At 31.8% G+C, this 23,168-nt stretch overlaps 5 protein-coding genes and 1 non-coding gene across 8 annotated transcripts; 5 read left to right on the top strand and 1 right to left on the bottom strand.

Annotated features, from left to right (window-relative positions):
* The first annotated feature begins 66 nt into the window (after positions 1–66).
* On the top strand, positions 67–1,315 carry LOC105424156 (uncharacterized). Its single transcript, XM_011634247.2, has 2 exons — positions 67–465; positions 640–1,315. Exons 1-2 carry the CDS (start codon positions 245–247, stop codon positions 1,250–1,252), a joined length of 834 nt encoding a protein of 277 aa, XP_011632549.2. The 5' UTR covers positions 67–244; the 3' UTR covers positions 1,253–1,315.
* Positions 1,316–3,270: 1,955 nt separating this feature from the next.
* Positions 3,271–3,342, top strand: TRNAD-GUC (transfer RNA aspartic acid (anticodon GUC)). Its single transcript has one exon. It is a non-coding gene; the product is annotated as a tRNA-Asp (tRNA).
* Positions 3,343–3,875: 533 nt separating this feature from the next.
* Positions 3,876–7,729, top strand: CkIIbeta (casein kinase II subunit beta). Of its 2 annotated transcripts, none has more exons than XM_011634241.3 (5): positions 3,876–4,025; positions 4,630–4,705; positions 5,276–5,378; positions 5,647–6,028; positions 6,576–7,729. In XM_011634241.3, exons 2-5 carry the CDS (start codon positions 4,634–4,636, stop codon positions 6,682–6,684), a joined length of 666 nt encoding a protein of 221 aa, XP_011632543.1. In that variant the 5' UTR covers positions 3,876–4,025; positions 4,630–4,633; the 3' UTR covers positions 6,685–7,729. The 2 variants fall into 2 exon arrangements, with proteins under 2 accessions (XP_011632543.1, XP_088939969.1); XM_089083843.1 differs by lacking the exon at positions 3,876–4,025 and adding an exon at positions 4,039–4,174.
* Positions 7,730–7,866: 137 nt separating this feature from the next.
* Mps1 (dual specificity protein kinase monopolar spindle 1) lies at positions 7,867–13,513 on the top strand. The gene is made up of 8 exons (XM_011634240.3): positions 7,867–8,767; positions 9,144–10,504; positions 10,752–10,957; positions 11,049–11,595; positions 11,748–11,908; positions 11,973–12,184; positions 12,414–12,797; positions 13,277–13,513. The coding sequence occupies exons 1-8, from the start codon at positions 8,756–8,758 to the stop codon at positions 13,292–13,294; spliced, it is 2,901 nt and encodes a 966-aa protein (XP_011632542.2). The 5' UTR covers positions 7,867–8,755; the 3' UTR covers positions 13,295–13,513.
* Positions 13,514–15,877: 2,364 nt separating this feature from the next.
* LOC105424150 (nucleolar complex protein 4 homolog B) lies at positions 15,878–18,898 on the bottom strand. The gene is made up of 6 exons (XM_011634239.3): positions 18,578–18,898; positions 18,275–18,377; positions 17,590–18,003; positions 17,200–17,247; positions 16,768–17,128; positions 15,878–16,636 (listed from the first exon to the last, which is right to left on the bottom strand). Exons 1-6 carry the CDS (start codon positions 18,713–18,715, stop codon positions 16,141–16,143), a joined length of 1,560 nt encoding a protein of 519 aa, XP_011632541.2. The 5' UTR covers positions 18,716–18,898; the 3' UTR covers positions 15,878–16,140.
* A 273-nt stretch (positions 18,899–19,171) lies between these two features.
* Positions 19,172–22,980, top strand: Pbgs (Porphobilinogen synthase). 2 transcript variants are annotated; one of them, XM_025217561.2, is made up of 6 exons: positions 19,172–19,328; positions 20,179–20,325; positions 20,502–20,649; positions 20,763–20,982; positions 21,062–21,294; positions 21,554–22,980. In XM_025217561.2, exons 2-6 carry the CDS (start codon positions 20,198–20,200, stop codon positions 21,839–21,841), a joined length of 1,017 nt encoding a protein of 338 aa, XP_025073346.2. In that variant the 5' UTR covers positions 19,172–19,328; positions 20,179–20,197; the 3' UTR covers positions 21,842–22,980. The 2 variants fall into 2 exon arrangements, with proteins under 2 accessions (XP_025073346.2, XP_088939965.1); XM_089083839.1 differs by lacking the exon at positions 19,172–19,328 and adding an exon at positions 19,400–19,724.
* Positions 22,981–23,168: the final 188 nt, after the last annotated feature.

Below are 23,168 nucleotides of genomic sequence, written 5' to 3'. Positions count from 1 at the left end.
TAATTAGTCAACTAATAACTATTGCTCTATCCATCGAGTAAAATTTTGGAACGTAACCGGGGATGATTTACCGCCATGTCGCATTCTGTCAGATAGGCTAGCTATGTTATGCGCTGCACGGGACGATATCTATCCTCGACAATGCCATGTTGCTATGTTATTACGAGGAAGATAGAGCGTTCGCGCTTTTCACCACAACAAGGGCCATTGTACGACGAGTAACGCTCGCGCGCCACCAAATCCGATGGCAAAACCGGAGCGGCTTCGCTTTACGATTCTGGATGACTTGATACTTTTGCGCGAGGTCTCGAAGCAGAATCCGTACGAGGAGAGCGACAGATGGAAAACCGTTGCCGAGCGCGTCGTGACCGCGACGCAAAAGAACTTTAGCTTGCGCTGCGTGAAGGAGCATGTTGACCATTTACTGAAAATCTGGGCCAGAGAAGGTCGCGCGCACTTGAGAAAGTAAGCAAGATTCGCTGTTTTATTATATAAAATGTATTGTGATACACACTAGACATGTCATTAAAATAATCTTGTTAGTTGTAGCTTCTCTATCAAAAGATAACTTTTTATTCTTTATTCACTTGTTGAAAAGATATTTATTGAAATCCTTTATTACGCTTATATTTTCTACAGATCGGGAACTGAAGAACAGTATAATGAAAAGGAGGGACTCCTGCAACAGGTACAAGACTTACAAAGAGAATTCAGGCGTTCTGGCAAAAACACTGGTTTTAATGTACACAAATCAAGAACACAAAGGGATGTGACTTTAGAAAATATTTCTGATACTTTAGAAGTGATAATAGAAGAACCAACAGTGATAACATCTATACCCTCCTCCTTCCCGTCCTCCACATTGCTACCGATTGCTTTGCCATCGCCAACTTCATCATCTTCGTCATCGTCATCAACTCCATTAACCTCAGGAAGCCCGCTGCAATCACCACCCACGTCACCATCAAGAACAGGTGGCCCAATAAGGAACAAAGTGCGTCACGATGCATTGAAAAAATCGACATTGCAATTTCTGCAAGAAAGACATAAAAAAGAGATGGAATTTCAAGAAAAGCAATTCAGATTAGAAGAGAGAAGGATTCAGCTTGAGGAAGAAAAATTCAGAATAGAAAAAAAGGAACGTGAAGCAAGACTTGAATTGGAAATTGAAGAGAGAAGACAAAAAATCGCTGTATCTAAACAGAAACAAGAGATTTTGGAAATATTGTTACAATTAATACATAAACCTTGATTATTTTTATAAGTGATAGCTTTTTTGTTTTATTGATTTATAAATAAAATATTGTTAAAACAAGTGACTATTTTACTTTACAATATATAATAAGAACTAGATAATATACAATAAGAAGAGAAATTTTGATTGAGTAAAACATTTGCTTCAAGTTTAGTAACGTTACAAACAAGATTAAATGGTTTGTTTACTGCGAAAAGACGGCGATAACTAAAAAATAATATATTAGAATAAATTAAATATGATTATATACTGCTTTTTAACATGGAATCTACAGCGGATGGAGGACACTAAAATAATGAAAAATGTTCATAAACATATCCTATTCAATTTGTTTCAGAATTATAATTTTATTTTTGTATTTCAGTAATATATAGTTGTTTACTTTTACAAGAGATATTCGAAACAGCCATCTTCGCTCTACAAGTTTGTAGTCGTCGTGTTTCAAAGTCTCATTCTTTCAAAAATTCCAGGTATATATCTGATCTGTTGACAACCTTGTTGTATGCGTTTACGAAGTATTTCAACATTGGCAATGGGTGTTGAATAAACAATTATTTTTAAGTGGCTCCATAAGTAAAAATGTAACGGATTTAAATCTGGGAAATGAGCAGGCCAGGCGATAGGCCCCGCAGGACCTATCCATTTGTTAAGAAATCGTTCGTTTAGGAACTATCTAATAACTTGGTTAAAATGTGGCGATGCACCATATATAAACTACACGTTATTATATAATATCAAGTGAAACTTCTTCTAATAGTTTGTTCAAATGATTTTTCAAGAAATTAACGTAAAATTCATCTGTTAATTTCTCATAAAAAAAAAAAAAATAAAATAAAAACAGGTCCGATCGCCAATTATTCCTGTCCATACATTTACACTGAATAGGTTTTTTTCAGTCCAATGATGAACATTATGAAAATTAATTATTTCTTCAGTGAATATAGTTTTATTAGTAAATAATACAGCAGATAAAAAATATTGATTAGCGATAGACTTCCGCAGGAACGAGATACAAAAATGAACTCTTAAAGGAAAATCTTAAAGGAAAATCATCTTCTTTAATAATGCCTGAACACGTTGGACATAATACGAAAATTGTTGATCTCGTAAAATTTTCCACGTTGTAATGTGTCCGACATCTTGTATTATTATTAATCTTCGGTTATCGTTGCCATCATTCTCTTCACTGTGATTCAAAATTTGTTCTTCAAGATTAACAGTTCTGATGCTAACTGATTTACCATTATTTGATATTCGCTTTTTAAACGAACCTGTATCTCGTAGACGTTCATGTAATTCTTGAAATATTTTCTTATCTGATAGATGTCTATTAGGAAAACGATTTGCGTATAAATACCGTGCTACGGCTGGATTACATTCGGCAAGTCCATACATTAAATGCATGTCTGTTATTTCCTGATTTGAATACTCATCCATTATTATTTCTGCAGAACAGCAAATTAAATGCTCCTATCAAGAGAGCGAATTGAATTAAATTCAATGAACAAAATGGGCTTGCTCTTTTTAACTGAACTTTTTGCACAATTCATCTTTTGTCTTTTTCTTTCTATTTATCTTTCTTATTAGAAAAAAAGGAGAAAAACTGATCGATGCAACAAGTTCAGCTAGAAGAACAGATCTAATGTGTGAAATCAATAAATGAAATATTTGGATGATAAATATCAAATATTGTTTACAGATCGAAAATAGTCATTTCGAACATTTCTTATGAAAGTAAGCAGCTATACATTACTGAAAACATAGTAAAAGTAATATATTCTGAAACATGATCGAATAGAACATATATATGTTTATATAAACTTTTTTATTAGTACTTCCCATTCGCTACTAAAGTAAATCTCAGAAATATATTAAGAAATATTCTGTATATGTAAATTTAATTATTAAGAATTGAATTTAATTATATCGAATTAAATTTAATTTAAATATACATATTTGTTATATAAACCTATTTATCCTATTAGACCATAATTTTGACAGAAGCTCCACAGAAGTCCTCGATAGTATAGTGGTTAGTATCCCCGCCTGTCACGCGGGAGACCGGGGTTCGATTCCCCGTCGGGGAGGTTTTTTTTTATTTTTTATTCATTATCGAAGAATAAAAGATTTATTAATCTATTATCATTTGCATTGTTAAGAAATAATAAAAAAAATTTCTATTAAATTAATTATTGTAATTTTATAGAAAGTTTCAAATGAGCGTAGCATAAACGTAAAGGTATCTTTTCATATCAACATTCAATGTTCATTTTCAACAAAATAAATTGAGAACGTCTTGTTTAACCATGAATTGGACACATCCATTCACTTCAACCGATATTTAAAAATTGTTTATTGGACTACCTATCAAAGGGTCTAATATTTAATCGACAACGTGACAATCGGGCGTCATTCATTAAATTATTAATGAATTTTAATCGAGAAGGATTATCTCAGTTTACTTCACGTTTCATTTCATTTCTTTTTAACTTTTGAAAGAAAAATAAAAAGTAAATTAAAATTTATCTGATAAGAAAATAGATATGAGAAATCATCAAATGTTGAGCTGGTACTATATATTTTCAGTACTGGCAGTGATTCAGAACGCAGCCTAGAAGTAGAGCAATTGATATGATATTCGTTACGTTCATGATTTGAACATAGGTCGAAGCTCATCAGGACGTTCCGGAAGATGGCGTGGATTATGCGCGCGCAACGCCAGCTATATCCCGTGCGGTTGAGCAAGCGTGGCTAATCAAAGCACCAAAAGGTAAGCCGTGAGGGCTGTTTATTTTTGGTTTTTCGTCGGGTAGCTGTGCTCCGCGTCGGCAATTTGCACGAGTAATGCGCTTCCTGGCCGCGTCGGACCGTGCATCGTGCTCGAAAAACAGCTGACGAAGCAGCAATGACCACGGAAACGTAGGTGTGAACGCGCCGGACGGGCCGTAACTTGTCGGGCATCTTGCCTAGTAAAGCGAGCTCCATTGCACACCCCCCGCGCTACTCGTCCCCCCTCCCGTTTATACGTCCATCCGTCCGTACGTCTGTACCGTCCGTACGTCCGCTGCTCTTTCGCCCTCTCTCTTACCCCCCTCCCCTTCCTTTCGTTTCTCCGAATATCCTGCCGTTCGCGCCGCTCTAACCAATTCTGCTGGTTCGCGCAATGTGGACGCTGATAGTCGCCGGCGTCGCCGATGTCGACGATGACGCGTTCGCGCACCGTGTGTAGAAGTCAACGAGCGAACGGGAAAGCGTGACGTCCACGAGTACACGAGCAACCTCTTCTCATCGGCCATCGCCTTTCTCCTCGCCCACTACGCCTACCGCGCGAACACTTAATAACGGGATTCTCCCTACGGTTTCTTCTGCCGCAGGAAAATGAGCAGCTCCGAGGAGGTGTCCTGGATCTCGTGGTTTTGCGGTTTACGCGGGAACGAGTTCTTTTGCGAGGTGAGTGATTTGACCGCGCCTCAGCGTTGAAGGAAACCCGACGTTATGTTTTTTTCTTTGTCTTTTTTTTTTTCCAAATGGAATCAAATTTTATTCTGACATCTCGTTAACACAAGTCGGCTTTGGTTCAATAAATGGGAATAAGAAATCAGATATAAAGAATTAGGAATAGGAAATTACTACTGAGTCCAATAAAAAAATACTTATTTTTTGATTCTGCATTTTATAAAATGTTGTTTCTTATATATTGTATACAATTTAATTTTCTATTTCTGATTTTGTATGTTTAATTTCTTATCTCTCTTCTTTTTTATCTCTTTTGTTATGTCTGAATATTTGTTTATAAAATAAAACTAAAGACAAAATAGAATTTATGAGAGTGTAAAGAATACAAAGAACATTATTCTATTTTTCCATGATATATATGATATATATATATTTTATATATCTTATTGCATGATTTGATGTAATATCATAGTATATTACTAATTTTTTCCAGTGATAATATTATTGTCTTAAGAATTGATAAGATTTCATTGTATTTATTTATTTCATTTATGTCACATATAGGTGGATGAGGACTATATTCAAGATAAATTTAATTTAACGGGACTGAATGAACAGGTACCACATTATCGTCAAGCATTAGATATGATTCTTGATCTTGAACCTGGTAAGTTGATAAGTTGATAAGATGTAGTAAACTGAAAGTCTATTTTTTTATTGTTATATTGGATTGCACTAAAATTTTCTTTCATTAATCCTTAGATATATATCTATTTTTTATTTAGAGTATAACCAATGTAATTCAGCTATAAAAAATAGACTTTGAATTACCAATTACATATATATTATAAATAAATTGAAAATAAGAAGAGACATACATGAAATATGATTACTTTTCCTGATGCTCATTGTTTAATTTATTATATGTTTATTAGATGATGATCTGGATGATAACCCAAATCAATCAGACTTGATCGAGCAAGCCGCAGAGATGCTCTATGGTCTCATTCATGCACGTTACATACTTACCAATCGTGGCATTGCTCAGATGATTGAGAAATATCAAGCAGGCGATTTTGGTCATTGTCCACGAGTTTATTGTGAATCCCAGCCAATGTTGCCACTGGGTCTTAGTGACGTTCCTGGTGAAGCAATGGTCAAGAGTTATTGTCCCAAATGCATGGACGTGTATACACCGAAAAGCTCGAGACATCATCACACTGACGGAGCATATTTTGGGACAGGATTTCCACATATGCTATTTATGGTTCATCCCGAATATAGACCAAAACGTGCAGCAAATCAATTTGTACCTAGGTAAGTATCAATTAATGTGTAATAATAATAAATTAGTACAATAATCAATTGTATGACAAGAAAGGAATAAAGTTTAAAAAACTATCTTTGTAAAAATTATAGATTAAACAAAAACATTTTTATAATAAATGGATTATTTAAATGTGCAAATAAATTAAAGAAACACACACTTGTATTATTAGAAATATAATATTAAAATTTTTAATTTTTCTATAAATTTTCTGTAGATGAATCTAATATCTTTCGAATCATCTATTTTCAATTCTCAATATTTCATATTCTTCTAATGATTTATCTCAAATATTTGTCGGTATTGTTATAGAAAAAAAAACCGTAATCGTTAAATAGGAAACATAGATGTATCATATTTAATGTTTAACGTTAATCACTATTTTTAACGATAGTAGTATATTTCTACATTATATTTAATCAAACATTTATTATCGTAGTATTAAAATAAAAATATTAAATCTTTAATTTGAAAACTTAATTTTTTTGCATATATGGAATAAAATCTAAAAATTAAAAGATGATTTCTATTTTGCAGATTATATGGCTTTAAAATTCATCCTGTAGCATATCAGATCCAACAACAATCTGCGTCCACGTTTAAAGCACCGTTACGAGCTCTCAACTACAATAACGGAAAACGTTAAAATTATTTTCGGGATAGCCTAGAATACTTCCTTTCATTATTCGCAATTCCTATGTTCGTCCTTGAAGATTTAAATAAAATATTTTTTATATCTCTGTTTCCTCAATTGCCGCGCGAAGGAGACATATTCTGAGATCGTTCATAATTTTTTTGATTCATTCATTGTCTCGTCCGCTCTTAAATTCGTTCTTGACATTGTACGAAAAGACAAAAGGAAAAAAAGAAAGGGAAAAAAGCGAGCGTTTAGTTTCCTCGTGTAAAATCGTTTTCGTAAAGATCCAATATGTTTGTATAGAAATTTTGAGCATTATTCATTAAAGGATAAAAGAAAGGAAAAGGAAAACACGCTTAGAATAATTGCTAGATCATAAATAAGAAAAGAGGACGATTATAAATAGAACACACACCCATTTTGTACGAATCGCTTGCGTCACCATATTTGCTGCCAAGTAGTTCCTAAACATGTGCAGGAGCGGACTTCCTAAGGAAGTCAAGAAGCGAATAGTACTGGGATTTACATTGGTTCTTTTCAAGACGAGAAATAATGTATAAAGAAGTATAGCTGTTAAGTATAACTTAATTTAATCGCCGAATAATTTGTGCGCGAACTGTGACAGAAACGATTCATTAATATATAATTACATATAGATAATGAATTTACAATTTACTTTAATAAAAATTTTCAAGCTTAAGACGCACGAATTTCAGAAACGAAGACTGCAGTTTTCTCTGGTAGGAAGAAAGAGAGAAAAAAGAAGGAGAAAAGTAAATTAATTTCGGTTTCTATCACAGTTCTCAAAACATTTTTATGGATATTTAGCGTTGATGGGAAGACAATTAGATTGGGAAGGCGACTAGAAGATAAAATTCTGTGTACGACTTTTAGCATACAGCAGTGAAATTAACAGGTAATGTTCTCTTCATTTCGTATTTAGTGCAATCACTTGCGACAAAGTCAAATAGATTTCATATCTCCGAATCAGTTGGCATTAAGGAAAACTGTTGTATTGCATTTTTATTTTAAATTAAAATATGATTTATTTACACTTTTTCTTTTTCTTCCATACAACTACGATCGAATTAAAAACATTTATATAAATATATAATTATATAAATATATAATTATATAAATATATAATTATATAAATATATAATTCAATTAATTTCCATTGCTGTACATTGTTAATTACATTTATATACACAAATTATTAAATTATATTTGTCCATAATTAATATCTCATAAATACATAAATTTTTATGAAGATTTGATAGTTATTGTAATTGTTTGATTCACTTTTTAGTTATTACATGTTTTATTACATCTGGTTGATAACATTTTCATATTTGTATGGTCTCCATTATGTTAATTTAGAGCGAGATGAATTTATTTTAAAGGGAAGCTTTTTGAAAGAATATTTTCAATACATTTACAACATAGATATAAGTACAAAAATTCTTTGGAAAATTAGCCAATTAATCTCGAACTTTCATTACACAAAATATTTTAAATTAAAATTTTTATTAAAAATAAATCATCAAAAAAACAACTGTTGATCTCAAATTTATATATAAATAATAATAATAATTAATAATTTAAGATAACATAAGAGCGTATAAATAACGCATTTGATTGTCCCGCACGGCGTTCGTAAAACATTCTTGTTGTTGCCTATGACGCCCTATTGTTCAGTTGTCCCTAGGCACTAAACCAATCGGCATTTGCAAATTCAAATACGTGCGGTCGCCGACCGGTAGAATCGAAAGCGTTCAAGTTTAAAAAGCAATGTGCAGAAATGGTGATGTCGTATAACGCAGCTTAAGTAAAATCATCGTACGTATAGTGTAAATGGCATTCTCGACATGACGTGCCGACGGGCTCGCAATGTGTGTGCATAGCCTGCCTTCCTTCGATCGATAATTCGCATGGATCTACGGAGACTGCTCAGTTTGACAGGTGCTTCGTTTATCACCAGCGAGAACATTCAGATTCTCGTGCTCGCATCGCTAGATCGATTATTAAAGAAATATAAGTCTGACATTGAACATGTCGACAGACTTGTGAGACGCTGCGAATGCCTTTTCAGGTAATTATTTACTTCGAAGATTTGCGTTGATCACAGAGATTTTATGTATGTAGACAAAGAACGGAAGAGGGAAAGAGAGAGAGGATGTGAGAGAAAAATAAGATTTGGAATTAGAAATTGGTTTCCATTACTAATTTGTTTATAAGAGAACCATGACTAAATAATATTTTAATAATTAATATTTTCCAATTAATATTTTATCAAGTTCACTTTGTATTCCAAGTTTTTCTAATGATATAACTTTTTATATAAATATATTAAAGTAGTCACAATTGCAGGAATCTTTGATTTTTTTTGTAATTGTCCTTTTCTATATAGTTATAATTTATTGTAAATTGATATTGCATTGCTAAAATATACTGCTTTTTCTTTATAGATCGGTGAAAATTATCTTAAAAGTTCCTTGATAATGTCACATCTTACGACAAACAATAGTTTTGATAATATGAGTTCTGGTAGATTGCCAATACAGAACATCCCAAAGTTTCAGCCAGTTCGTGTTAAAGCACTTTTACATTTATATGAAAATAATGAAGATGATGATAATGATGAGAGTGAGGAAAAAACTCAAGAATCTGAAGATGAATTAGATTTTGACGAGCCATATCTTCTGCCACAAGATGATTCAGCTGAAGATGTTCTATGCGAGAAAACACTCGCATCTAAAACAAATATTAATTCCTCGTCATTTGAGTCAACAGATGGAGTCTCTAATATGAAATGCTTATCGTCAAAAGAGAATTGTATAGTAACTGATACTCCTTCTATACAAAGAGGAACAAGTTTTACAGCTAATAGAGATGAATACAGTGTAAATTCTGACAGACGAATAAACAGTCTAAATTCTGAAAGCCATTTACCAATTAGCGATTCGAATAAACTAGAGATTCACAGCTCAAAACATGAAGAGAAGACACAGGAATATCACAATGGTACATTTACTTCAAGGAGTCAATCTGATGTTGCTCATAATCGCTCGACAGAAGTGACCTTACCTCCATCATCTCTGTTAGTTTATAAAGGAGATTATAACAAATTTGATACAAATAAGAATCTGCAACTATTGAATAGCAGTCAGTTGCATCATGAAAATGCTTATATGTCAGATATATCACATAAAAGAAAAGAAGGTTCTATATATAGCTCATTAGCAGAGAATAAGACATTATTAACAAGAAATAGTGAGTCAAATTTAAGCAAAGATAATCAACGATATAAAAGCAAACACAGTTTTATCGAGCAGATGAATAAGGATTGTGAAGGGGAATCTCATAAGATTCCAAGCACTCTATCAGAATCTGCCACCTGCATACAAACATCCGAAAACATGATGCATCCTGTAAGATGTAATTTGCAGAAAAGTATCGCGAAATACGAAACAAATGAAAAATATACACCTGCGAAAAATACATACACGGAATTTGATACACCTTCGTTGAGTGAAATAGGCAAGCCGTTAACCATGATTAATTGTTTAATATCGGAAACTCCAATGAAGCATGCACCGATTAGTATGCACCCTAATCCCTGCACATCACATAAACAACTATTTCAAACCCCACAAAACAAACTGTCTGGTGGTTTGAACAAGAGTCATGTTCAAACACCTTCTACGATATTATCCAGTTGGCATCATAACATGAGACAAACTCCAATGGAAGGAAAAAATCTTACAAAAGATCATATGCAAATGTCTAGAAACGCAATTTGTACACCCATTATAGAAAAAGATTCGAGGTTTGTTACATTGTAATATTTTTGTATTATAAATAAATATATTTAACTTATTTAACAATAGGACTGTCCCTGTTTATTTTTACAAAATTTATATTATATTATAAATATTGAGACATATTTTGATAAAAAATAAGATTTTTGTTTGGAATTTGATTTTTATTACTCTTTACATCCAAAACGAAATGTTATTCTCTCGTACAGATTTAAATAATAGTAGATAATATTAATCTTAGATTATATTATTTAGACACTTTGGAGTAGATGCCAAGAATGTGAGACGACCTTTATCAGATGCTACATTTTCACATGGTGAATCCTTGGACTCAAAACCGCTTCTGTTGCATGCACAAGCAAAGAACGTCACATCTGAATCACAACAGGAGGATAGAAGTAAGAAAATGATTGGATTGTCGGATGCGAAATTAATGCAAACAGAAATAAATTACAACAATGGTAAACACTATAGTATGGATAAAATTATATTTAATTAAATTTAAATTATATGATTGTATTTTGTTATGTGTTAAGTTGTCATTGCATTCAGATTTGAAACCGGCGAAATCTATCGAGGAAACAAAGGAGAACAAACAGTACGATATATCCGATACATTACTAGGAAGTGGTAAAAAAATTATGCAGAATAAAAATGAAAGCAAGCAGACGATAATCGGTTCCAATACAAACATAAAGTTAGTACAGGATTCACAAAAGTATAGCGGGGAGCATAACGTTGCATCGAATGCAGACTGCAAGGATCCACATTATTCAATCCGTGAGAAACAACGCAAGGAACAGCTACAAATCATTAATGAAATGGCAAATGTACAGTTCACGATATCGTCGAGCATTCCCTCGCAACGACAAGGCAAAACTTTGATTGTAAAGGACAAAGAGTACTTGATCCTAGGCTCTCTTGGCCGAGGAATGAGTGGTGAGGTTCTGCGAGTGCAGGATATATCCTCCGGCGAGTTACGCGCCATTAAATGCGTTAACTTGAGCAAAATGGACAAGGAATCGGCTCAGGGCTGTTTGGATGAGATTTGCATGTTGCATAAATTACAAGCGCCATGTGTTGTCAGAATGTTCGATTAGTGAGTATATATCGAACACAACATCAATATTTATCTAAAAATATATTATGCTATAAAAACATTTTTGAAAGATCTTAATGAAATTTTATAAGTGATATTAATAAAATATCTACTTTAATAAATTTCTTCTCGTTGATTTTATTTTGTTTCAGTCAAATTAAAGACTCTATGGTCTATGTAGTGATGGAAATGGGTGACACTGATCTCAGTCGACTTCTGAAAACTATGTCCCAAGAGAAACAAATTCCTCTCACAATGATTTTGTATTATTGGACTGAAATGCTCACGGCGGTGAAACATATACACGATAATGGTAAAAATAACGTATATAATTATGCTTATGTTTCGTTTTGTATAAAATATATTTTCGTATTTAGGAGTTATCCATTCAGATTTGAAACCAGGAAATTTTTTATTGGTACGAGGCCGTCTTAAATTAATTGATTTCGGGATTGCCTCTAGTGTAAATTCGGACATGACGTCCGTTGTAAAAAATAATCCAATTGGAACGTTGAATTATATTAGTCCTGAAGCCTTAATGGACATTGGTGGAAACGCGGATTCGCCTACGCACAACGTTAAATACAAAGTAAGACTAAACTAAATAATAATTCAAAGATGATTTTTTTCATAATTCATTTTTTCATAATCATTTAAAAAGACATTTCGAGATGATTAAATATATTAAAATATCATTTTAATTAATATCGATCTTAATCTAAAGTGCATAATCTGAATACTTAACTGAATAATATTTTTAATAATGATATTACGTTAAAATTGACTAGATTGAGATCCATGTTTTTCCCTTTCAACAGATAAGTTTCAAATCAGACGTATGGTCGTTGGGATGTATCTTATACAGTTTGGTATATGGATATACGCCTTTCCAACACATACGTTCTCAGTGGGCAAAGGTAAACGCTATAACTAATCCAAAGCCAAACATTTCGTTTCCGTCCACGAGCGACGAAAACCACCAGGGTTGCGAGCGCGCGCCACCCATTCTGATCGACGTAATGCGGAAATGTCTTCAGCATGACCCGAAAGCGAGACCCACAGTATCGCAACTGTTACAGGTGCAATATGTACCCATTACGCCGAATACTGCAGTAATTTCGGTATCACCTAATATTCCAGGAAATGTCCTCATAAAAATAAGGAATGCTCTGAGCGAAGACGAATGGCGACTATTGATCCAGGTGAGAGCTTCTTGATCCCACCTTTGGATAGATTTTTTTTTTTAATGCAACAAACTATGAAATATATATAGAAACATATTTGTAAAGAATGTCTTTTTAGTAGAAATAATCTCCATTTGAAGTTTAATATAATAATTATAAATTAAGCTTTAACTTTTAAATAACCTTGCTACTAAAGAAAATTTCAAAAAATTATGAATGTTAATTTTATGTTAATTTTATATGTTGTTATATTTTTGTTATTAAAAGCTATATATGACTTTAGTTTTATAATAAAATGTTACAGTTTATTATACTGAACATAGAGATTGCTGTCTTCATTTTTGTCTGTCCTGATTTTAAGTTTCGTGCGAACTATATACAATATTTAAAAAATGATTAGTTCTAATCTAATTTAAAAGAATAATTTCGTTATATAGCACAACTAACTGAACAATAATTAAATTAAAATTAATAACCTATTTTATTATGTTTTCCAGGTATTGGACACAAAGTAGCATCATACATGATGACATTGTAATAATAATAACTTATCGATTAATTGATGTGTACATAAAAGTGTTTGTATATACATGTAAGAGACAATATGCAATGATGCGCAAATATACAGAATCATGAGATATGAAAAAAGGCTAATGATAAGAGTAATATACATATATATATTTAGAAAAAGAGAAATGTAAAAGAGCCTAAATAGATTACAAGTAAACTTGCAATTGATTTATGCTTACCTATACGTTGCGAACGTGAAGTTTGTACATCAATAGTATAGCATGAAAGTAAATTAAAAAATTATTAAATTAAATATTTTTCAATTTATTATTTCATGTCCGCGTATACAAATAAATCATTATTCGAAAGCGTTATGCTCAGTAAACGACAGAATTGCGAATTTTGCAAATTATATATAATAATATATATAATAATTATCAATTATCACGATCTCATTATATTTTATAATATTAAAAGAATCAGTAGCTTCAACTCTTTCGCTGCGCTGTCCAGAAATTAATTCATTTTAGAAAAATCAAGATTGATATATAAATTATGTTTTTATGTATGGCAAATATGAATTGGCCTACCGATGAATTTCAGTTTTGGCTGCATAATCATCATCATCATCAAACAGTTTGTTTTATCCACTGTTGAACATAAATCTCTCTTAATAATTTCCATAATTTATTATTTATTATTTTCCATTTATTATTTTCGGCCCTGGTGCTCTTAAATCCAGTTTATAGTGATTTGTTTTATATCGTTTTATACTGTCCAACGAGTTAGTGGACGTTCTTTGCTTCTGAAAACATCTTGCCTGGGTCGTCATTTCATAATCCTTTTAGTTATATTATCTTTCATTAGGCATCCTCGCGATATGTTCGGTCCAATTCTATTTGAAGCATGTTATCCTCTTCACTGCGTCTGTGACTCTAATCCTTCTACGGATTTGTTCATTTGGGACTTTATCTCTTAATGTGATTCCTAGAATGGAGCGTTCCATACCCCGTTGGGCCACTTCAATCTTGTAAATAGATTTTCGTGTTAAAGTTAAAATTTCCGAACCATAAGTCTAGACCGGCAAGATGACCGGCACACTGATCAAACACTTTACGCTTGAAGCATATGAGAAATTTAGATTTGAAGACATGCCTCAACTTCCCAAAAGCTGCTCACGCCAATTCAATATGTTTTCCGATCTCGCAAGTCTATCTCTGCTAATTCTGATCTCGCGGCCTAGATACTTGCAAGATGTGACCTGAACAATTTCCTTATCTTTTACCAAGATATTTTGGCTAGGGATCAGATTCGTCATAAATTGTCTTGTATTTATTTTGAGCCCAACTTTATGTGAGGCTGTTAATCTTACAAGTAATGTCTCTGCCTTTTCTAAGGCTATCCGAAATCAGCACAATATCATTAGCAAAGCGTAGATGATTTAGTTTTTCTCCATCTATATTTATCCCCATGTTAATCTTTCTTGAACATGTACTCTAAAAGGGTGATAAACAATTTAGGGGAGACCTTGACAAATACCACATTCTATTTTGAATTTATCTGTTTCTTCGTGTACCCTTACACATGCTGTTGCTCTCCTGTAAATGTGTTACAATATTGTAAAGTACCTATGGTCTACATTCGGCTAGCGCTTTGAACAATTCGTTGTATTTAATGGAATCGAATCCTTCTCATAATCCACAAATATTAATGAGTGGTTTGTTATATTCAATGAATTTTTCGATTAATATTTTGACTGCATAATGATTAAAAAAATATTTCAATGTAAATATTTATTTTTTTCCATTATAGATAAATAATTGTCGATTAATATTGATAAATATACAGGATATTTTATTTTAAATAATAAAAAAAATTAATAATTTAAAAAAATGGTGATTACAAAAAATCTCGACAATGATGCTCTCTACGAATAAATCAATATCGTAACCATATATTTTCTCGAAACTCATATAACTTTCATGTTTTTTTTTTTAAGATGCATTGTTCAAAAGATATTAAAATACATTATTTAAAATGAGATACTTTATAACGACTTATATACTATTATGTTTATAATTTAAATGCTTCATGGCAAAAAATAGCTAAATCATGCATATTACACATCATAGAGAATGAAACGAGATTTTTTGTTTATGTACAGATTTGATCACATGTTAATTTTAAACATGTTAAATAAAAATAAAATATGAACAATTACATATTTTTTTGCAAATCATCTACTGATACATAATAAATGTTAAAAAAAAACTGTCAAAAAAGAATTAGATAATTAAAAACTAATATTTCGTTAAATTAATACACACACATTTATATATATATATATATATATATATATATATATATATATATATATATAAATGATATGTTAACTTCTTATTTGAATTGTTAGCCTATTAAGCAAATTCCAAAAATATGTTATAAAATAATTTCTAACAATTTACACAAAGCGTAGCGAAAGAGTTAATACCAGTCAGCGTTGCGCGTTATATACACAATTTATGAATAACGTACATAGGCTATTTTAATTTATATGTAACAGATAGGTAAATGATAAAAAGCAAATATCCAGTTTTTCTTGGTTGTATGTATGATAAATTATACATAAAGCGATTTAAATATTTTTAAGCGTAGATGCTCAACGCCGCAGAAAAATATGCTGTCATCTTTCGCATTGTAGATATGCCATATAAAACACAAAAAGTCTTTATTCTTCACCCGAAACTCTAACGTCATCCTTGGCTCATACCTCATCGATGACGCTGACAATAACAGACCTTTTCTTACGATATATTGCACTCTCGGCATCGTAATCACACTATGTATAGGATCAATGTGTAATCTGCCAATATTGCAATAATTTCTCTCCCTTCGGTAGTGCCATAGAGGTCGGCCTCTCGAATGTCAGCATGATATCTTTGACTTTGGTCTTTAATTCGTTTTCGAAGAGATGACCACCAGTGCGCTCTAATGCTGATGCCATGTCGTACTCGACCGAGGGCAATGGTTCATGAATGAAACGCGCTGCGGTGGCGATGCTGGGTAAAATATGTGACTGCAATACTCGAATCTCCCAAAGACTACTGAGCAACGCATTGCTCAGCAATGGGTCGCGCTCTTCCATCAAAAATGGATCACCTGCTCCAGTACTCGATGGTGGGGCCTCGCCGCCTTGTGGATGATCAATTAGCCTCTTTAGCCCTGGATGTCGGAGCAACAGATTGCCCACAAAAAGCAGAATTATCAAAATATCCTCCGGTGGCGCGACTAATGTTAAACGCGCAAGTCGCTTCGCAAACGCTGCTACTAACGCTTCCGGCAGATGTCTGAATAATGGAAAAAATATCGAGTTTTTAAATTCCATCATATACCGACTTTTATTCTCTACATTCTTGGATCTTATATTCTCTTAATTTTTGTAGTATGCACAATTCTACTGAAAATCTAAAATACTTACGTTGAGCTAAGAAATAGATCTGACAAGTAGAACAAACGGGCCTTGTACTTCGTATGAAAAATTTCAGGCTCGAACATCGAATACAACTTAGTGAAAATATTCGGATATTCTAAGTTGTGTTTGGTGACGAGTATGAATACGCCTTGCAATGCGAGTACACCGATGGGACCATTCACATCTAACGAGTCCATCAGAAAGTCAGTTAACAATACTGGTTTTTCTAAATGTGACATGACTCGTTCCAATAATACTATTAACAACTGTTTATGTAAGTGTGGCGTTAATTCCCAGTGCATAACACAGGCCCAGACCTTATTTAACGCGCGTTTAACGTTTGATTGATCCCATGTAAATGCAGCATCTAAAAAATTTAAGATGTACATCAATAATGTAAAAATATAACTAATGATAATATTTGGACTATTTTATTACCTTGTTGCGGTCCACATAAAAGTTCTTTATTATCCGACATTTTAGATGCTGAAATATATAAAAATCACTTAGAATTGTATTATTTGTTCTTATAAAAAAATTATTCATTATATTAATTTTAAATTATACATTTGCATTTATGAAAATTTTATATTAAGTACTTAAATAGAGTATCTGAAGATAGAGAATGGAATAGAGAATGTTAAGAATTAAGAAGATATGATATTCAAAAGGTTACACATAGTAAATATTAATTAACTATCTCATATCTATAATTTTTAATCAATTTTCAACATCAAGTAGTGAAATAATTCAATATAGTTGTATAAAACGCATATAATTATATTTTCTAGCTTCAGCTCAGAGGCAGTGTGAATCTTAGAAATGTACCTTCTTCCTCTTTTGGCAGTGGTATTTTATCTATAAGCTCCAACAGATTTTTAATATAAACTTCTTTTGGTTGTCTTTTTGGAGTGAGAGAAGGCAGGCATCGCCATGTGTAATATAAAGCATCAGGATAATAGGTGATTTCTTGAAATCTCGATATTAAATTAATATTGTCCTTTTCGGGAGACAATAGAGTCATGAGAATAGGTTTCAAACGATGCAGGGGAAAATGATATCCCGAATTATCACGCGGTTCTAATGGTGCTTTGCCTTCTTCCGCCATCAGTTTCATTGCAGTCGTAAGGGCTTGTACTTGAATAGCTAATCGACTTTTTTCCATAGTTGCTAATATTTTCTTCCAAACTTCCTCATAGCAATTTTTTAACCAAGTAGTATAACGAGATTCTGGACTAGGTTCTATAATGTTAATATTAAAATATATACCTTTAAATATAATCTATAGATACTTTGCATATAATATAGAATATAAATACTTGCACATGCATAATAAATCTGTTCTTTGTAACTGATTATACTTTCTATATTTAAAATAGAATAGACATATACCTAAACATCAAAAAGAAACAAAAATTAAAATTCTAACTATAAGGAACAATCTTAATTACTCTTCCTCTCTATTTGCAAATAATATAAAAATTTAAGCCAGCAAGCTGCTATTCAGGCTTACCTGAAATGGTAAGGGCTACTGCATGTTCGACATACATGTCGCCGCGCTTCAGCACTTCCACAAATATCGTCTCTACTGTAAGCAGGCATGGACAAGTGGACTCCTGCAAATAAAAGATTTGTTATTAGAGGCTTGTTCTCGAACAATCAGGAAATATAAAGTCGACTTGCCACATAAGTTTAGGCGTTCAGAAATATCACCCGAGTGATTTCGTGTTGTTCATCGAATGGTAACAGATTTAAACAAGGATAAGACGATACACGGAGTCACTCGGGTGGTGGTTCCGAACGTAGTCCTACTTACATCCCAGTGGCTGATTATGTCCACCAGGTTGTTCGCGTGTTTCCGCGAGGCAAGGAACTCCTGTGCACGTTGCCTCAGCATCCTCGATATCGCTCTCTGGCTCGTGGAGGCACCCGGTAAATTCGACGCGTCGGTCATCGCTACCGATCTTATCACGTAGCTCTCGGAATACTTTGTAGGATTACGCTAATGGCAGCAGGTAGCCGAGGGTGGCCGACGATGTGAACAGCTGTTCCGGTGCCGCTACCCTTCACGGAATATCACACGTCTTCTACTTAGATGCGACTGGAAAAAATCACCATGTCTGGCCCCGTCGTCTAAGTTAGGTTAGGTTAGGTTACTCGCACTAAGGTTGGGCTAAGTAAGGTTGAAATATGCGCTGCGTTGGCTTTTAAGCCTGTATCGGACTGAAAATTATAGGAAGTCGATTACAAATAAGAGCTATATTCCAAAATTTACTACTAACGTTAAATGTATAATATACATCACACGTTATTAATATATAATGTATATTATGTGTTAATGTATAATGTATGTTATTGGCGATTTTTTATTTCTCATCTTGTATCACTCACCTTGCGTGGTGTGATACGTGCTTAAAGCTCATGAAAAATTTCAAACCTGCCGCTCTCAATCACGGAAATAAGGAGTAATAATTATCTCGGATGTTCAACATGATTATTTCGTAATCGTCTGAACTACAACTGTTCAAAAGAAATAATAATACTTTATTTCATAGTAATAATTGTCGGTAAGCATTAGAACAAAGAATGTATATTCATATTTATACTTTTTATCATATGTTCTTCACGTTAGCTCCGTTACATCACGTTTGCGCGACATGAAATAGCATTTTTAACGTGTCACCCTTATTATGCATTAATCTTGCGACTATAGATCAATAAATCTGTTACCAGCATTCTGCCATTGCCTATACCAATGTTATTCACAGAGCTTATTTTAATAACACTTGTGTACACAATTATAAATCCAGATGGCCAAATCTAGATCAGATTTTGCAAAATGCTTGCTACAATTTTATTGGCAGAAAGATTACAAAGGATATAAAATTTGACATATAACAACGCTGCCAGCATGCTGGCAAGAATATAGCATAATTTATAAATTGATGACAGAGATCGAGGAGGTTTTTATTACATAATTTGATATAGATAGGGATAGAGATAGAATAAAACTAACTACAAATATATAGAACAAAATCTATGTTTGACGTATCTGTTTGCTGTTCAGTTTTTCTCACTAATTTGTTGTCTATATATAATTATATATATATATATATATATATAAAACAAGTTTTGTAATGAAACAACAAGTTTAATCTAGATGATTTGGTCTGTTATATATTATAAACAAGTTTGCTATTAATTTGTCTTATTTTAGAGAAATTGCTTATTTTAATGACTAATAGTTAACTGAGCTATTTCAAAATAAGCATATGAATAATGATTAAAAACAATATAAATAGGAAACATTTAAAGATACTGGCAAACAAAATGTCTATAGATTGGCAACAGATACATTTAAAATATTGCAACAAATCAAATATTATTTATATTTGCAATAAACTTATATTTTGACAGAGAGAGAAATTAAAAAACAATGAAGATGACAACAGTTCCAGCTAAGCATACTCTTCACAGTGGAATTTTTCATCCTGTCCTACGACAGTGGCAGTCACCAAATATTGAAATCACTGTTAACAATCTTATGTATCCAATATTTGTTTCGTAAGTATAATTTGATTACTATAACATGATATATAATTGTGCATATATTTTTGTTAAATATTCATGTGTATATATTTTACAAATATATAATTATAAATATATAAGAAAAAATTTATTAATCCAAAAAAAAAAATATATATATTGTTATATAAGACTTGCTTTATATGTGATTATAGAGACGAAGAAAATGCTAAAGATGTTATTAACAGCATGCCTGGTGTATATCGCTATGGAATTAATCAGTTAGAAAAAATGTTGCAACCTTTAGTGGCCAAAGGTTTACAATCTGTTTTATTATTTGGTGTATCACAACATCTTGAAAAGGTAACTTTTATTAAATGCAATTTCACAATATAATGGGAGAATTTATTTTATATATATATATATATATATATATATATATATATATATATATCTTACTCAGTTTTTTATTTTAGGATCAGATTGGAAGTAATGCAGATAGTGCAAGGAATCCTATTATTCAAGCTGTACCATTATTACGAGAAAAATTCCCTAATTTGTTAATAGCGTGTGATGTTTGTTTATGCCCGTATACAAGTCATGGGCACTGTGGTATTCTCAACAATGATGGTAGTATAAATAACACAAGTAGTATTCAACGAATCGCTGAAGTTGCCGTATCATACGCAAAAGCTGGTAAGAAATTACGTGCTTTTGAAAATTATTTTTAAAGTATTAATTTTTTCTCTTTGTAAATATTTGTAATGCATTACAGGTGCGCAAATCGTTGCACCATCTGATATGATGGATGGTAGAATAAGCGCAATAAAGCACGGCTTAGCTGCTGCTGGATACTCAAATAAAGTAGCAGTTTTATCATATGCTGTAAAGTTTGCATCAGGACTTTATGGGCCTTTTCGGGACGCGTCGCAGTCTGCACCACAATTTGGTGATCGCAAGTGCTATCAATTACCTCCTGGTAGCAATGGTTTAGCAGCTAGAGCTGCTGTAAGTTTTGTTCCACTTATAATAAATCCTTTATTTATTAGGATTAGCATTTTTATAATTATGAAGAATATTAAACAATAATCTGCAGACAGTAATAATATGATTAATATTTTATTCTATAAAATCATGTTCATTAAAATTTCATGAGAATTGAATTCAACATACAAATATTCAACATACAAATTATATATATGTGTTCCAAATATAAATATAAATATATTCCAAATATAAATATATGAAACATTTTATTTTTTCAAAGACAAGAGATGTGGATGAAGGAGCGGACATGTTAATGGTGAAGCCAGGATTACCTTACTTGGACGTAGTGCGGCATACAAAGGATGCACATCCGGAATATCCTTTATTTGTATATCAAGTGTCTGGAGAATATGCTATGCTGTATCACGGAGCACAAAACGGTGCGATCAATTTAGAAAATGTATTGAACGAGATATTGCTTTCTATGAGAAGGGCGGGCGCCGATTGTATTATAACGTATTTCACGCCATTAATTCTGGATATGCTGCAACCAAAAAGCAAGTTATAAAAATTAGAATTCTAAATCTAATTTGAAAAATTAGAATAAAATTGAGAAAATACAATATTCAGTACAATAGTCAGTAGATATATACACCGAAATTTTATATAAGTTTTTTTACATTTAAAATATAAATTTACTTTTTAAATATGCAGAAATAATAATACAGGAAACTGTATTTTGCCTATTGTAATTTTACAAGATTCTTAGACATAAATGTAAGTTAATTACAGTTAAGTTAATTACATGAAATGTAAAAGAAATTATAGGAAGTATATATTTTAAAAGTTAAGTGCAAATTTTACAAATTTTGTCATTTATTTTGCGGTTTGGATTATCGAGAATGATATCACATTTCGTGATTTATACTTTATCTGTGTGTTGAAATACCAACAAAAATGACAGAGTAATGCGTAACAAACGTTCCGCTTAACCCACTACTTGAGGTAACGGGCAAATACCGTTAGACTAAATGGTGCCACGATGTGTGCAAACTCGAATAGGAACATGGGATAAGACCGTTTTCCACATCTATATAATATTGTATGAAACTTCCATTTTGCACAACAAATTGTAAAAAAAGGTTTTATTATTTCGAGATATGATTAAAAGATACATTAAATTCTAATAACTACATATACAATATCATACATATACATTACATATATGTATATATAATTTTAATATGTGCCAGTACAAAAGCTCCACAATGTAAAAGATAATATTAAGATGATTTTTTTATAATTATTTTTAATGATTTTACAATTAACTGATATATTTCTCTTTTTTCAATTCAAGGGAAAAAGTGATAAAAATATTTTTATCCAATGACAATTTAAATGAAAATTTAACATCACATTGCGATATTTATATATACATAATTTTATAAATTAAAAGCTTTTAATGTATAGTTATATATTTAAATATTTTTGAGATATTCGATATTTTATATAATAATTTATTCATGTCATATATATTTAAAATTATTCCATCAGAATTTACAATCTTTGTGCAAAAATTAGGAAAACAAAAAGTTTCATTGAAATCGTGCAATATTCCAATTATAATGTGTTCAATTTTAAACTTTGGAATGTGTTCAATCTTGTATTTTCTTCAATAAATAAAGCATCTATTCTATTAGAATAAAAGTTTATTTTGTCTTTATATTATAATGAATTACATCTAAATGCGAATTACGTCTAAGTGCGTAATCTTGTAAAAATATGTATATAATATGTATATAATTTATAAGAAAATTAAAATCTTTGGATATATCTATACATTTCTATGTTCTTTATATTTATTAAAATAATATTGAAAATATATTTTATATTGC

This window comes from Pogonomyrmex barbatus, unplaced genomic scaffold, assembly GCF_055798465.1.
Source record: "Pogonomyrmex barbatus isolate J1 unplaced genomic scaffold, ASM5579846v1 scaffold8, whole genome shotgun sequence".
Lineage (NCBI taxonomy): Eukaryota > Metazoa > Arthropoda > Insecta > Hymenoptera > Formicidae > Pogonomyrmex > Pogonomyrmex barbatus.
The sequence above is the reverse complement of the archived record's forward strand: the minus strand, read 5'-3'. Positions and strand labels throughout refer to the sequence as shown.

Bases quoted from the DNA above. Each gene is read 5' to 3' on its own strand.
- LOC105424156 (XM_011634247.2), top strand. From the start codon at position 245: ATGGCAAAACCGGAGCGGCTTCGCTTTACGATTCTGGATGACTTGATA. The intron at 466-639 runs GTAAGCAAGATT...TATTTTCTACAG, and splicing joins GGTCGCGCGCACTTGAGAAA to ATCGGGAACTGAAGAACAGT.
- CkIIbeta (XM_089083843.1), top strand. The intron at 5,379-5,646 runs GTAAGTTGATAA...TATGTTTATTAG, and splicing joins GATTCTTGATCTTGAACCTG to ATGATGATCTGGATGATAAC. The intron at 6,029-6,575 runs GTAAGTATCAAT...TCTATTTTGCAG, and splicing joins GCAAATCAATTTGTACCTAG to ATTATATGGCTTTAAAATTC.
- Mps1 (XM_011634240.3), top strand. The intron at 10,958-11,048 runs GTAAACACTATA...CATTGCATTCAG, and splicing joins AGAAATAAATTACAACAATG to ATTTGAAACCGGCGAAATCT. The intron at 11,596-11,747 runs GTGAGTATATAT...ATTTTGTTTCAG, and splicing joins GTTGTCAGAATGTTCGATTA to TCAAATTAAAGACTCTATGG.
- LOC105424150 (XM_011634239.3), bottom strand. From the start codon at position 18,715: ATGACCGACGCGTCGAATTTACCGGGTGCCTCCACGAGCCAGAGAGCG. The intron at 17,248-17,589 runs GTACATTTCTAA...TATATATTTCAG, and splicing joins ACTGCCAAAAGAGGAAGAAG to CATCTAAAATGTCGGATAAT. The intron at 17,129-17,199 runs GTAATAAAATAG...TAAATTTTTTAG, and splicing joins TTTATGTGGACCGCAACAAG to ATGCTGCATTTACATGGGAT.
- Pbgs (XM_025217561.2), top strand. From the start codon at position 20,198: ATGAAGATGACAACAGTTCCAGCTAAGCATACTCTTCACAGTGGAATT. The intron at 20,983-21,061 runs GTAAGAAATTAC...AATGCATTACAG, and splicing joins CGTATCATACGCAAAAGCTG to GTGCGCAAATCGTTGCACCA. The intron at 21,295-21,553 runs GTAAGTTTTGTT...ATTTTTTCAAAG, and splicing joins GTTTAGCAGCTAGAGCTGCT to ACAAGAGATGTGGATGAAGG.